This window comes from Pungitius pungitius, chromosome 13 (assembly GCF_949316345.1).
Source record: "Pungitius pungitius chromosome 13, fPunPun2.1, whole genome shotgun sequence".
NCBI lineage: Eukaryota > Metazoa > Chordata > Actinopteri > Perciformes > Gasterosteidae > Pungitius > Pungitius pungitius.
The window spans coordinates 11,408,695-11,422,544 of record NC_084912.1 but is presented as its reverse complement, the minus strand read 5'-3'; the positions used below and the strand labels follow the sequence as shown (position 1 = coordinate 11,422,544).

General features: G+C 43.9%; 1 protein-coding gene across 7 annotated transcripts in view; it reads right to left on the bottom strand.

Annotated features, from left to right (window-relative positions):
* The window catches only part of pde10a (phosphodiesterase 10A), a 40,241-nt gene that overhangs the window by 10,268 nt on the left and 16,123 nt on the right, over positions 1-13,850 (bottom strand). For 3 of the 7 annotated variants that reach the window (XR_005119904.2, XM_037464912.2, XM_037464915.2), the window contains exons 2-8: positions 9,653-9,784; positions 3,311-3,339; positions 2,190-2,313; positions 1,393-1,442; positions 1,125-1,265; positions 710-865; positions 332-382 (exon numbers count right to left, since the gene is read on the bottom strand). Coding sequence is in view for 6 of the 7 variants with exons in the window: in XM_037464912.2 (XP_037320809.1) it covers positions 332-382; positions 710-865; positions 1,125-1,265; positions 1,393-1,442; positions 2,190-2,313; positions 3,311-3,339; positions 9,653-9,784 (683 nt within the window). In the remaining variant the exon portion in view is untranslated. Of the gene's footprint in view, positions 1-331; positions 383-709; positions 866-1,124; positions 1,266-1,392; positions 1,443-2,189; positions 2,314-3,310; positions 3,340-9,652; positions 9,787-13,850 lie in introns of those variants that run through there. The other 4 variants (XM_037464913.2, XM_037464916.2, XM_037464917.2 and 1 more) reach the window with 3 other exon arrangements.

Here is a 13,850-nt window from a genome sequence, read left to right as displayed (position 1 = left end):
TGTTTTGCGGCGGGCGGCTAAACCCCCCCCGAAGCGCTGCAGCGTCTCACTGAGACCCGGAGGTCAACCGTGGCCCCTGCTGCAGTGGGACGCTGCGTCTCTGAGGTGCTCAGCTACATGTTGGTATGAAAACAGCCCTTAGTAGCGTAATGACGTCCTTGGGGAGTTGTTTGTAGGATCTACGGACTAGCTGATTGCACTGGGGTGAGCGACAAACCGGATCCGACACACGGTGGATTTACCCATTTAAACAAAGTCATCGGAGATCGTAATAAATGGGACGTTTTCTCAGACGAGTCCTCGGTGGAATTTTACAGTAGGGTTTGCTCACCTGCACTTGATGAATGGCAACTGATGCCCACGCTAAATTAGCTGTTGCAACCTGGAAAAGAAAATAGAAGATTAGCTCCAAAGAAATGTAGAAAAAAGAAAATAAATCAAACATAATTAGCACATCAGGCAGTGCGACACTCATAGAAGAGCCAGTTGGCCAACAGATTCAGAGCCACAAACACCTGCAGCACTGCAACATTTCCATTCCTACTATTGCAGATTACATATTTTAGCTGCATCTATAGATGTTTTCATATGAAAACTATCCATTATTTTACACGATAAACCAAACCCCAGAAATCTAATAGAGATTTGAAACAGGTGAACACCAGGCTAACTGTGGTTCTGTCAGCCTTGCTCTGTGGGTCAGACTGACCTCCTGGTGGCTGAGATTGAAGGGCTCTTTGCCCCACTGCCGATGCAGTTCCAGAATGGCAATGAGGTCCCCGATGGCGGTGATGATGGGGAGGCACAGGACAGAGTGAACATGGATCCCTGAGTCTTGCCCTGTGCCGTCGGGGAAGCGCTCGTCCTGCAAAACACAGACCAGCGAAGGCTATCTTCACCTCAAGTGCAAAGGGACGTTTAGCAAAGGGAATGTAGCTGTCACATCAACCGATTTAGTTGACGATTCAAACTTTATTTGCACTGTTTGATTGGTTTTAGCTTGAAGGTGCCCAACCAGGGTGGTGATGAGAAAGAACCAATAGAGGGAACATCCCAGCTATGCAGTGAAATGTTAGCTTCCTATGATAAGTCAATCTGTGCTGGTTGTGGGAAAACAGCCTCACCCCCATGATGTCCTCTACTAGCAGTGTTTTGTGAGTCTTGGCAACATGAGCGGCAACGGTTGTCCCAAATGCGATGGGGCCAGAGGGGATGAGGCTTGGAGGGCCATCCTTGGCCCCCGTTGGATTGAACAAACATAAACTCTAATGAGAAGCATAGATGAGAACAAAGAGGGAAACACACGAGGCGAGAGAGAAAAAAAAAGTAAATTACATGACCACAACTGAATGAATGTATAAAATGTAGCCAACAAATGTGCTCTGCACTTACATTGTTGCATTCTCCCAAGAAGTAAAGTGCAAATCCATCAGCTTTTGTTGCTGTAGCAAAAAGAAACACACAAGTCAGGATAGACAGTACAGACAATGTGAAAGTTTAAGTGTAAGGTCTCCAAAATAGATGTGTCCAACAATAAATGGCAGGTATACCTGAGAGTTAAAATGTGACAGGGACATGACAGCCCAGGTACAATTTAATAACAATCTATTAGCAATGTCCCACTTAAGGACAAGTGGGACACACTCTGACTGAGGGCTTTGACTGTGATCCACTTAATCTCATTCCCAGTCCTCCTCTCCAGTCCCATTCCACACTGATATACAGTTAATGTCACCTAACAATGTGACAACAGGGAGACCGCTGCAGCATCAGTGAATACGCCAGTCGTCAGAAGGTTAACGGGACGAGTGGTTTGGGTGAAATTAACAATTTACTCTAATGCATTTAGAAAGGTGCAACATATTTGATGTTGTGACCTGGAACTAAAACATTAAGAAACTTAAATGATCATTTAGAATAATGTTTACATTTCTTTGTGATAAGGTTGAATGGGAAGAAGAACTTGGACAATTCATTTCTGAGTCATTTTTGCTGGTCATTTTAGTCTGTTTTTTTCTTGCAGCGATGAGGTTGGGCCACAGTGGGCAATTCAGTCAGTGTCATAAAAATAAGTCCAATGAACTTCTATGAAAAGTACATCAAATTGACAAACTCTCAGTGTTACATTAAACGGTCGACCCCAGACGGTTTGACGTGATGTTTGTGAACTGGATCATGTCTCCTCCCACCTGTCTTGATGATGCTGCACAACTCATAGAGCAGAAGTTTGTTGTCTCCTCCTGTGTCCAGCCGCTGCTCCATGTAGCTGTTGAGTTCATACACCACACCCTGCACATTTGTGTCCTGGTACTGCTGGACACAAGACACACAGAAATTACTACTCCACAGCTTCACAAACACACTGAGATGTCATTTCAAAAGACGTATGACACAGGACCAGGTGAGGACAGCCTGCAACGCGCACCTGCACCCGGTCACCGGGCCATTCCCCACCACATGACCCATCACCCCAACCTTACACTCCCCTTAAACGGCCGCATTGTAGCCCGGGGATCCCCCCCCCTGTCCCACGAGGAGGCCCCCAGCTCCGATTAAAGCCCTGCCAAGTTCTGCTGCTCAGTCTCAGCTTAAAAGTGGGGCTATGTAAGAGGCAGACCTCCTGCCTTTGTACGGGGGGGCCAAAGAGCCGTCTATTTGTGCGCCTGCGGAGAGGGTGAGGGCAGGACGGCGGGGAGAGTGACGTACTAGAAAGCCTCCCCCGCGGGACGCCTTCTATCCTCCCGTATCCTGTTTGCACAGATGTATGGATGACGCACCGAGGGGTCGAGCGGCCCCACGTTTCTTTCCCCCACGGTGTGCAAAACTGCTTCCATCCAGCACTTGGCCCCTAGAGGGGTCATCGACACCAGGCCTGGTCGGAGCATGACGGTGTCAAGATGACAAAGGTGTGAAAATACACCTCCTGCCTATGATCAATTTGAACCCTAAACTAACTGGCCTTTGATCTAATGTTAATATCACCACTGTGATGCATCCAACCGAATTTACAGGTATTCATTTTTAAACTACTGCATTATTTTGATATGAGACAATGTCACTGTTTTACAGAAAGTGAACACATGGACAGACAAAAAAAGGCATTTAGTTAATTGGCATGTTCACTGAGTACAGAACGATATTTTCAGTGTAACTTAAGCAGTCATCGTTATTATTCTCAAATACAAACTCAATAAGTCACTTTAGTTAGCTTTAACAACGAGGGAGCAATTAAGGTGCAAATAAAGTAATAGAATAGCAACAGTGTATAAAGCTTGTCATATAAGTACACATAAAATGAAACTAAACCTACCCTGGTGACTTCTTTAGTTGATGTGTCATCTGTAAGTAGAAAATCGCAATGTTAAAATACAGCTTAATACAACATTTTAGAAATCAAAACATAAATTGATAACGAATGAAATTGTTGCCCACTGTGTTTACTATACTAATGCATTTCTTTTGTTAATAAGCAGGTGGAGAGATGATAAATTGAAGTGAGCTGCTGTGACTGTCGGTGGAAACCCGCTCCGTGCTCACGGCCCGTTGAGCAACACTCTCCATTAAGCGCTAGACGGCAGGTCTGTGTGAATATGCAAATATGAAGGCAGTCATTGGTGGAAACGGCCGTTCAAGCAAAAGCAAAAAATTGTCTGCGCAAAAAAGCTAAAAAAACACCACAGGAATCTGTTTCCTGGATCCTCAACGGTAGTCAGGTGAATGATAAATGAGGAAATACATAAAAGAGGAGACCAGTATATAAAGCAATAATATACATTATGTATACATTATGGATGAATACTTTATCCATCATTGATGCAGCGAGATGTTTTCTTAAATGATGTTCATTTTAAAACTGACTTGACAAGTGTAACACTTTGTGCAAATACCTGGCATCATTCTGGGCTGTTAGAGAGACAGCAGACACGTGACTATTGTCATACGTGATAACAATGAAAGCCTCGGCCAATCGTAACAGGATTCATAGTCTGGAAGCGCTCCTTGGGAGGGGAAAATAAAAACCCATCACACCGCTACAAGCGCTTGTTCATTACACAATGGGTCACCAGCAAACAAGAACAGTAACTGCTCTGATCTCTTTGGCAACGCTGCATGTGATCAAACCATACGAGCAATCTTTTAGAAGGATCTAGCGAAGTGCCGACTTGAGCTGGCCCTCTGTTGAAACAAGCCAACAAAGATGTGAAGGGGGAAAGTACAGCCAGCTTCATTGTTTGTTGTTTTAAACATTCCTCCACTATGCTATGAGTTTCCTAACTTAGCCATGAGAGCTATTTTAGAGTGAACCCCCGGCCGGCTGTGACGTCAATCGGAGGACAGAGAGCTGCACTTGAAAAGACTTCAAACCATATTAAATAAAAAAGAGGAGAAGAACAGACAGAACCTTTATTTTTTTGAATGACTTGATGAACAATGTTCTGACCCTTTAAATGACATATTTTACAAAAACAGTAAGCTTGTTAAAGACCTGTTAGAGGCAGAAGTCTACATTATATACATGTATATGTATAAATATATGTTGCTAGAAAATAAATATATGTTGCTAGAAAATGGCATAAAACAACACAATCGTACTCAGGAGCCATGTTTAGTGAATATGAAAAACATACAGTGGCCACATTTCCCTCACTGGCTTAGCTTTGATGTGGAAATTCAATGTTTACACAGTATGATGTAATGTGGTTTTCATGGTGTAGAATGGCTGGTGTACTGTATATATAATGTTTAATGTATAATGTGAAATAAAAGGATATAAAGACCTAGCAGGAAATTTACCTCACACTCCTTACATTAAATGATTTAATTTATTATTTTCAGTATTTACAAATAAGTACAGCTGCTTCAGTAATTGAAAGCTATGAGTGGCATCCAACCATGTTTCCTGTCAACCATGCTCAGGTTGGCAGGTGATGCACCTGCAGAAATGGCAAATATATAACATAATGCTACTGTAAGCTATTATTGCACTAGTGAAAATGGAAGAGGAAGTAGAGGAGGTGTTCAACGGAGGTTTTTGGAAGTGAAAATGTGTTTTTTTATTATTAAGGCGAAGCATAGGCGCACCATAAACCCTCGCCTACACTACTACAAAATAAAAGAGATGCCATCCGCATTGAGGTCAAAAAACAGAAAACAACAGAAAATAAAATAAAACTTAAGAAGACTGATTGATAGATGTTGACCTTTGTTAGCCTGTTGATGTCAGCTGCCACAATACGACTGTTGCTTCTTCTCAGCAACACATCATTGCCACTTAACATGCCCTGTGTCAGGTAAGATGCCGAACCCACCTTGCCTGGGAATCACTGATATGCAAAATCCAGTGCCCTTTAAAGCTGTCGCACTGGCATCGGTTTGGCTAGAAAAATACACTATATAAGACTCCAAAACAAATATATAAGAATTGTTTGACAAGTTTTGCAACAATAACATATTAGTTTCATCAGTTGTGTGTCGTGGGGATTCTCCCTAATGACACAGCTGCCCTGGGGCCGAGAGGAAAAGTATCTGTACAAGTGTGTGTGTGCATGTCTGTGTTTTTTATCACACTACAACGTGGTCAGCACTCAGAGGGACACAGACCAGGGCACCACTACATTTAAATGCATCAGTTGTCCGTTTGTGCTACTCTGCCTTAACAGGCAAGGCTCCTTTGAAGATATTATCGATAAAGTCATCCTATATAATACAATCTGATGCGGTTTATTGTCTAAAATCGCACATACAATCTTATAATATTGGGGAATATTTGTTCAGCAGGCAAAATGTATAATTAACAAACCCCATCAGTTGTTACAGATTTGTCAGTGTTCAACCAAAAACATCATCTGATTCTGCAACAAGGAGTCAAGCACACAACGTTTATATATACATTATAATCCAGGACAAAACCATTTAGATTATTATTGTCATCACAAATTTTCTTCTGAACATATTTATACTTTGTCGTCTGTTAGCAAGTTGCTTCCAATTAAAGCAAAATCAGTCTGACATTGTTTCCATTGAACATCCCTTTGAACATAACAAAGCACACAGAGCCTGCAAGTGTCACGGTTTGGGTCCATGTCTCGTTTTATTTTGTAGTTTCATGTCTCTTGTGTGCCTGTGTTAACTTCACTTCCTGCCTTGTCCCGTCTTCCCCTGTGATTGTTTCCACCTGTGTCCAATCACCTGCACCTCCCCTGTGTATTTAAGCCCCGTCAGTTTCTCGTCTCGTGTCGCGTCATTACATGTTGTTGGTGTATGGTCCTGGACTCTGTCTGCGTTTTGGACCCTTTTTTCGGATTTTGGATTTATTAAAGAATACCTTTTTTGGAACTTTGCGTTTGAGTCCTTCCTCTGCCTGCCTGCACCGGTCTTGACAGCAGGTCTATAATATTTATCAATATTCAACTTTATTACGTTATGGTCTGATTAAATCAGACAATATGAGAAGTTGACTTGGAGTTCCAAAGGCGTGAAGTATATTATCTGCTAAAACACAGTGGTCACATGGTTGTAAAAAAAAAAACATCGACTTCTATTAACATGATAATTCTATAAATTAATTAAGACATTATGAATCAATACTGTGTAAAGTGCAAATAAATAAATATTGAGCACTGATCACTTAATCTACTTTTTTGGAAACCAGAGTGAAAGAAGAGACTGAGACCATTTCTATTGCCTTCCAACGGCCAGCCAGTGGTGCACAGTCACGTGCACAGTCACATGCACTAAATACACGCCGAACTTGCCCGCCTGTGACAACAAAGCAGGCAGAAGCACGAGGGGAAGGCCCGCACAGAGGGAGATCGACTTCAGTCTCTGCTCAGGTAGACGTTACATTATATCTTTGATATTTGTTTGATGCTTTATTACTGCAATCGGAAGGATACGAAAGGATTTGTGGAAGCACTCCGAACATACCAGCAGCCCGGGCAAAGGCCTTTCAGCTGGTCAGGGTCTAATGTGCACTTCATCGATCCGCCGCAGGTACACAGCCGCCCACGGGACGGTCAGCCAGCAGTGAAGCAGTGGACCTATAGTCCCCCACTTTATTTTTTTTATACCTGTCATATCAATCTGTCCTCTCAAAGAGACTTGCTGTTTAAAAACAGCGAGTTGGTGTAAAATTGTGACACTTAACAACTTTGAGGAATACAAAATGTTTTCCTTCTACTGAGGGCTGTGCAGGAGGCCTCCTCCTCCCTCCTGACGTAAAGCCCTGCAGGTGAGACAGCTCTTATCACGGTGCCGGGGTGTGAGGTTCTGCTACACAAGCACATCTTTGTCTGTGCCGAACGCATCTGAGAAACAGCATCAGCTGCTCAGCGGCTCGGCGGTGCTCCTGCCCTCAGGAGGCTGGGCCTGCAAGGCCTGGGACTCACACACACACACACACACACACACACACACACACACACACACACACACACACACACACACACACACACACACACACCTCTCCAACGCCGCCCTCCGTCACCAACACGACGAGGGGGGCCGTCACGTCAGGGGGAATCCGGATTTTTAGTGGCGTTCTCATCATGAACACTGAGTTTGTTTGCATTGCTGCTGAACTGAGATATGATAGTGGATTACCACTTACGTTATTTATCCACATGCCAGTTTCATGTTAATATCTTGGAATTAAGTCATGTGATTATTTTCCATATTCTCTGACCAAAATGTCAAATCGCAGTCCTTGGTCAGATATATCTCATTTATATATTTTATTGAGGAGATATCTGATGAGACCAATAGCTAATGTAGCTTTGTGCGTTCTTGGAATTATAAGCGCAAATACGGACTTTAACACACTGCAAACTTTAATCCAGCCTTCATTCAGAACTTCATCAGCGGACATTTCAAATTCGAAAAGCGTAGCACAGTCTGACTAGTCGACACAGAAGATGTTTACAGCGTGTGCGTGTTTGTGTGTGCGTGCGCTGCATTGTAGCTTTACTTTACTTTTGTATTATCAGTGTGCAAATGTGAAGGTGTTTTTCTGAAATCAGAGTCTGTGACATCACCTTTGGACAAACACACGCGCACACACACACCTGTGTCTCTGTGTACAAACAAACTGATTTATGTCATCCAATGTAGCCCATCACATGATAAGTGAGAACGAGACAGGCTGCAGGGTCTGCTTCCAGGAAACAGTGGTTATCTCAGTGACCATCACATGATGACGGCTCCTGCTGCACACACTAAGAATAAAAAGCAATCTGATCTCCACAAAGGTTCACTGCGAAAAATTGAAATCAAAATCCATTTTTTTGGAATAAATTAGCTACTTCTATCAGCACAAATACATTTAGAGGAGAGATTCAGCAAGTTCCAGCAATAATATTAACACTATGACCATTTAGTCAATGTACTGAAGCAAGATGAAACAATGCTCGTTGCCATGTGAGTGGATACAACCCCCTGAAGGCTCAACAGTGGGTCCTAAGTGTCCGCTAACAGAGGAAGTGGACTTGTTGAGTGATATTGCTGATGTGATGTTAACATCAACCAAGAGAGAGTTGTCTTCTCGTACAGCTCCAGAGCCCAACTGCACGGAGACAATGGTTGAATATTGCTACTGCATTTTGTTAAGCGCAACTCGTGGATACAATCATTGTTTACGCCACCATTTTACCATGGCAAGGAAATTCTGTAGTAAACACAGAGGTTCATTTGGTCCCTTCAACTGTAGATTTATGGGCAATTAAGCATTTCAACTTTGCATGGAGGGAATTGAGTTTGAGTCATGAAAACGGCTGAGAAACACTGCGGTGAGGCTGAATGTGCGCTTTGCTCTGCGTGGGCCTCGCCCGCTCTGCACCGAATCAACGTCTCTGCATGCAACTGTCCATACGCATCACGTAATAAACTGTTCCAAAATGTGACAAATCTGTCCTCCGCCAGTTTACCGCTTCACTTCAACACATCCACACCCTGAGCCAGAGCAAACCCCCCCCCCCCCCCCTCCCCCTCCCAACCATCATCCACACTCCTCCCCTGGGCCCCCTTCAGCCGGCTGCATGTCTCTGGAGGTCGCCTCTGACGTCAGTAGCTCAACCGGGCAGAAGGCCAGCCCTGTGGGCCCTTGATGGATGCGGATGGGCTGAGAAACAGTCCCCTGTGTGTGTGTGTGTGTGTGTGTGTGTGTGTGTGTGTGTGTGTGTGTGTGTGTGTGTGTGTGTGTGTGGAGTGCACGGAACAGACTTAACTTGGCCCGCTCAAACACATCTAATGACCCATAAACACTCGACAGGACCGTTCCTCTGCCATTCTTCTGTCTATCACAAACACCGATGATTGAAGGAGAAAAACGCAAACATCAGTGATTTATACGGCAAATGGCCGGGATAATAAACACAACCCGCAGAGGCACACGGGTCATTCCTGTGTCTTTAAGAAAAAACGGCTTTAGGTTTTCAGTGCAATGAAAACAGCAAATGACTGACTGTGTTTGTGGTTGACTCCTATGAGATTATGTAGCTAAAAAGTATAAACATTTGACCAGAGCAAAATATAACAGAAATCCCAAATCTGATTCAATAACCTGAAATCCGCTGATCCAATCATAATGACACAGGGATCCAGAATGCTTCGGTCTGTGTGTGTGTGTGTGTGTGTGTGGGAGTGGGAGTGGGTATACCTGCAGGCCTGCTGCTGGTCTTCTTCTTCAGCCATCTGTCCAACGTCTCTGCGCTCACACTCTCCAACACAAAGTCATCCAGCATCTGCGGGTGAAGCGAGAGGTAGGCCTTCACTTTCTCATCCGTCAAGCCTGAAAAACACAGAAATACAAAAAATACAAAAACATTTTGGCTCTAGCACATCACAGCTTTATTCATGACTGTTGCACAAAATAATGAAAAAGGAACAGCTGTAAGACGACGCAAACTTAATATGACGCGCTGCCAGCCTTCCAGCCTTCCCCCCAAAACAAAGAAACAGCCGAAGGTCATCTCCTTCTCTTTGCGCAGCGCCTACGTTCCAGCTGTGAGATAGCCGGGCCAGCTCGCCTATGTTTACCATAGTCTCCAGGGACAGGAGCCCCCACCAGAGGCAGCAAGATAGAGGAGGACTTGATTGTGCTTAATAGGCAATTGGGTTCTTGAGAGCTCGCTAAGTGCTGCTGTTTACTGTCTTTGTTGTCAAAAAAGCCATTTGCCAGACCATCGTTGAGGGGAAAGTTGTTTTTAATACACCCGCTGACGTTCTAAGAGGCCGCCGCCATGCACCAGGAAACCATGGCGTTTAGGTCTCTCACACAAATGGAGAGTGCTTCTCATTCAGAGACTTTGGTCTAAATTCAGCCACGAGACGCCATACACATAGTGAGAAATGCTGAAATGTTGACGTAAAATACAACCGAATGTAAAAAAAACAAATCCTACAGCCAGGTTGAATTTACATTCTATGGTATGAACACAGTAATTATAGCAGATGAGGGTGGAACACAGCACACATCGTTATATATTTTTACACACAAACATACGTGTAAACAGCATGACAATGTTGTGTGTTTGTCAATGGTAATGTTCATGTCAGGATGAGGCAAAGGCCGGACCGTTGTGCCAAATGATCAAATAAAAGCAGATCTAGGATTTTAAAGCATCCACTTTAGCTGCAGGTAACTTGTGGATGTCTTTACAAAGTGTTTTTGCTCTTGAGGAATATCGACTCTAATTTCATTTTAGAATCAGTGCTTCTGACTGTTGAACAGTTTCAGTAGCCACCTTCAACCTTTGATACATTCGCTCTGAACAAATAATTTGATCTTCAGCTACGATGGATCATCTGCTCACTGTGTGTGTGTGTGTGTGTGTGTGTGTGTGTGTGTGTGTGTAGGTCGAGCAGGCACGTGGTTGCAGGCAAATAAGGCAAACAGAGGTGGGGGTAAGTTTAAGGGGTGGTGGACGCTGCGGTCGGACGCTGTCCAGACACGAGACACAGATCTTCAGGGACTGAACGCCTCACGAGACTCCTGGCCAGCTCTGACGCACATGGGCCAAATATGGCTTAATAAATCAGGGAAAGTTAAAGGGGGGGGGGAAGGGTGGAGCTGCAAGGGACACTAAGACACACACACAGGAGTAAAATAGAAGCGCCGCAAAATACCCTCACAACGTTGTCCTATTTGAAACAAAGACGGCATTGTGATTAGTGACACTCCAAAAAAACATTAAACACAAGGAGGCTGTATTAATTTATGAATACAGGTTTTGTGTCGAAAATTATTCAACTATCATATGTGTGCACGTGAACCAAAATAGTCAAATGTCCTATTTCCATGGGGCAGAAACAAATGGCTGGCAATTTTAGAGCGAGCTTATAAATGGTTTCTAAAATGGTGTTCTGGGTGCCTCCCCGGGCTGAAAAGGGCCATCCTACACCCAGGCAACACCACGGCCCTCTAAAGCAGCCACTAATTATTTCTGATCAATAACTCAACCCAGAACTTGTATTTTTGGCTGATGCACTTTAAAAAAAAATTACAAAAAATGTATTCAATGTGCGACCAATTCTTGAATTTATTCACACCATAAGAGCAGGTACAAAAATAATCACCGTAAGGCTTACAGTTGTCCTGCATATCTACTTATTATAGATTCTGTAAAATGACCAAAACCAACAATGTGTTATTTTGTGGTATTTCTTGATGCTGTCACCTCCAACCCCATCAGTCCCCACTGGAGACATAAACATAAAAGAGGGTACAAATAAATGCTGCCCAGCTGGACATTGTAGTTTTATTTAAACATCACTCAAAAAGGAGTAAATAGTGTGGCCGCAGACTATTTTCAGCAACGGATGTGTACATCTGAGGCGTTCTAATGAAGGAAAAGTCATTCAACTATTATCATACTACGAGTGAAGAGTCAATGCCCTGCGCTCACATTAACGGAAGCCGGTGCACATGACAGGAAAGCCTTCAAGGGTCGACTTCCCCCCCCCGCCCCCCCGGGACGCTCTTGATACTTTCTGTTCACCGTACAGACTTTCCACAGCTCATCCTGATGGGACCGCAGTGACACCCGGAGCTGTGGGACAGGCGTCAGCGTCCTGGGACTTTGACTGGTCAGACAAAGGTGCGGCCAGATGTGTCCCACATGCTGTGGTCCAGAATGGTTCACCCCACTGGGAATCACATCTGCTCTCTAAATCAGGAGGGAGAGACCGCTGTGGTAGAAGCAAATGCTTGGGGACTGCTTTTCCCGGAGCTTTTTTTTCTCTTACCTCAGTCAAATTTCCACATGGGCCAACGCTGCTGAAGACGATGGCGTAGTCAACATAAAATAGCACTATGTATTACACCTCATTAAAGTAATCTCATTTGAACAAAACATGTCCGAATCCTCATTATCCTTTGCCTTCTTTTGATCACAACATATATAATTGTCTGTATACAGCCCGATGTGCAAAGACTGTGACCCCCTCCAAAGATAAATCTCTGTGGTTGCAAGATTATTAAAAGGGTAGGGAACAAACTTTTGCTTATGACATACATTTGGACTTTTCTCAGATCCTTTTGTGAAATATTGGGCCTTGAATTTTCATGTAAATGAAACCATGTGTCGGAAGCCAAAAGGGATGGGAACCACTCGTTTATTCTTTTGCATATTGTATTTTCCCTTCTGAAATGTAGTGGAGTAGAAGTATAGCATAAAATATAAATATTTATGCAAAGTTCCTTACAGTGTACTTAAATACAGGGACCTGCATTCTGAATGAAGCCTCATTTGGGCAAAAGCATTTAGTTGGGAAGCTCCTCGTTGTGCAGCTCCGAAGCCATTTAGCAGAGATTTTGGTGCCTGACTCAGACTTGGACTTCCTGTGTAGAAACTGAAGTTCAGTGAGGTATTGTTGCATAACACTTATCTTGACTGCAGCACACCACACCCTGGGCCTGGGAAGGGGAGGCCAACCCGGTCTCAGTCTGTCTGGGTCTCTGCGCTCGCACATCCAAGTTACAGTGCGAGCGCGCTCCTGTTTGACCCGGAATGCGCTTACAGACAGCCCGGGCCGCCCACCTTTATGCCGCTGATATGGAATTTCAGCCATTGAGCAAGGTCTTAAATGTGCTTTCATTCAATATTATTTCATACTTAATTAGTTTGAAAAGCAACTTCAAAGTATTGAAACGAACATCAGCTTTGAAACCTGACGCTGCGAAGATGTCATATGATTTATAAAGGGTAATAATGTTACAGATGGAAATTTATCAATGACACAGGAAAGCACCCTGGGTATTTCTGACGCTGCATTTCTTCATAGGAAACTCCTCAAAAAAAGGGAAAGAAGATAAACCCGAATGAAGGAAGGGCTCGTGTCTCTCTGTATCATCAAGCCCGTCCTTATTCCACAATTTACATTCCTTTTGATTTCCTTCCTCTGAGACCCGACAAACAGAACTTGGGTTTGCTCTGGAAAGCTTTAGCTGCTGATCAACTAGTCTGCTTTGAAAATCGCATCAGGATTGTTGTAATTTATGTTCAAAACTTTAAAGTTAGGACGATAGATAGTAAACTTATGTCTAGTCGGACTAACCTCTTCCCAAAATAGAAAGGTACACTCTGAATCCCCCTGCCAGGTGTGTCTTTAGTTTCTTGTGATTGGGTGAATACAATCCACCGTTGGCTCACTGCAGGTCTAGACACCAATAAGCTGTAAGTCGTAAAGCAGTGTGTTTACTGGCAGTTTGGCTCGCCATTAGCCAAACACACTGCAAACCGTTATTCCCTCCCTCGGAGTGCACAGTGGCAGAAAGGTGGTCGCTGATGCACTCCGCTGCGGGTTTTTACCAAGTAAGAGTAGTGAGGGGGGGGGGGGCGGGGGGAGTCAACAGG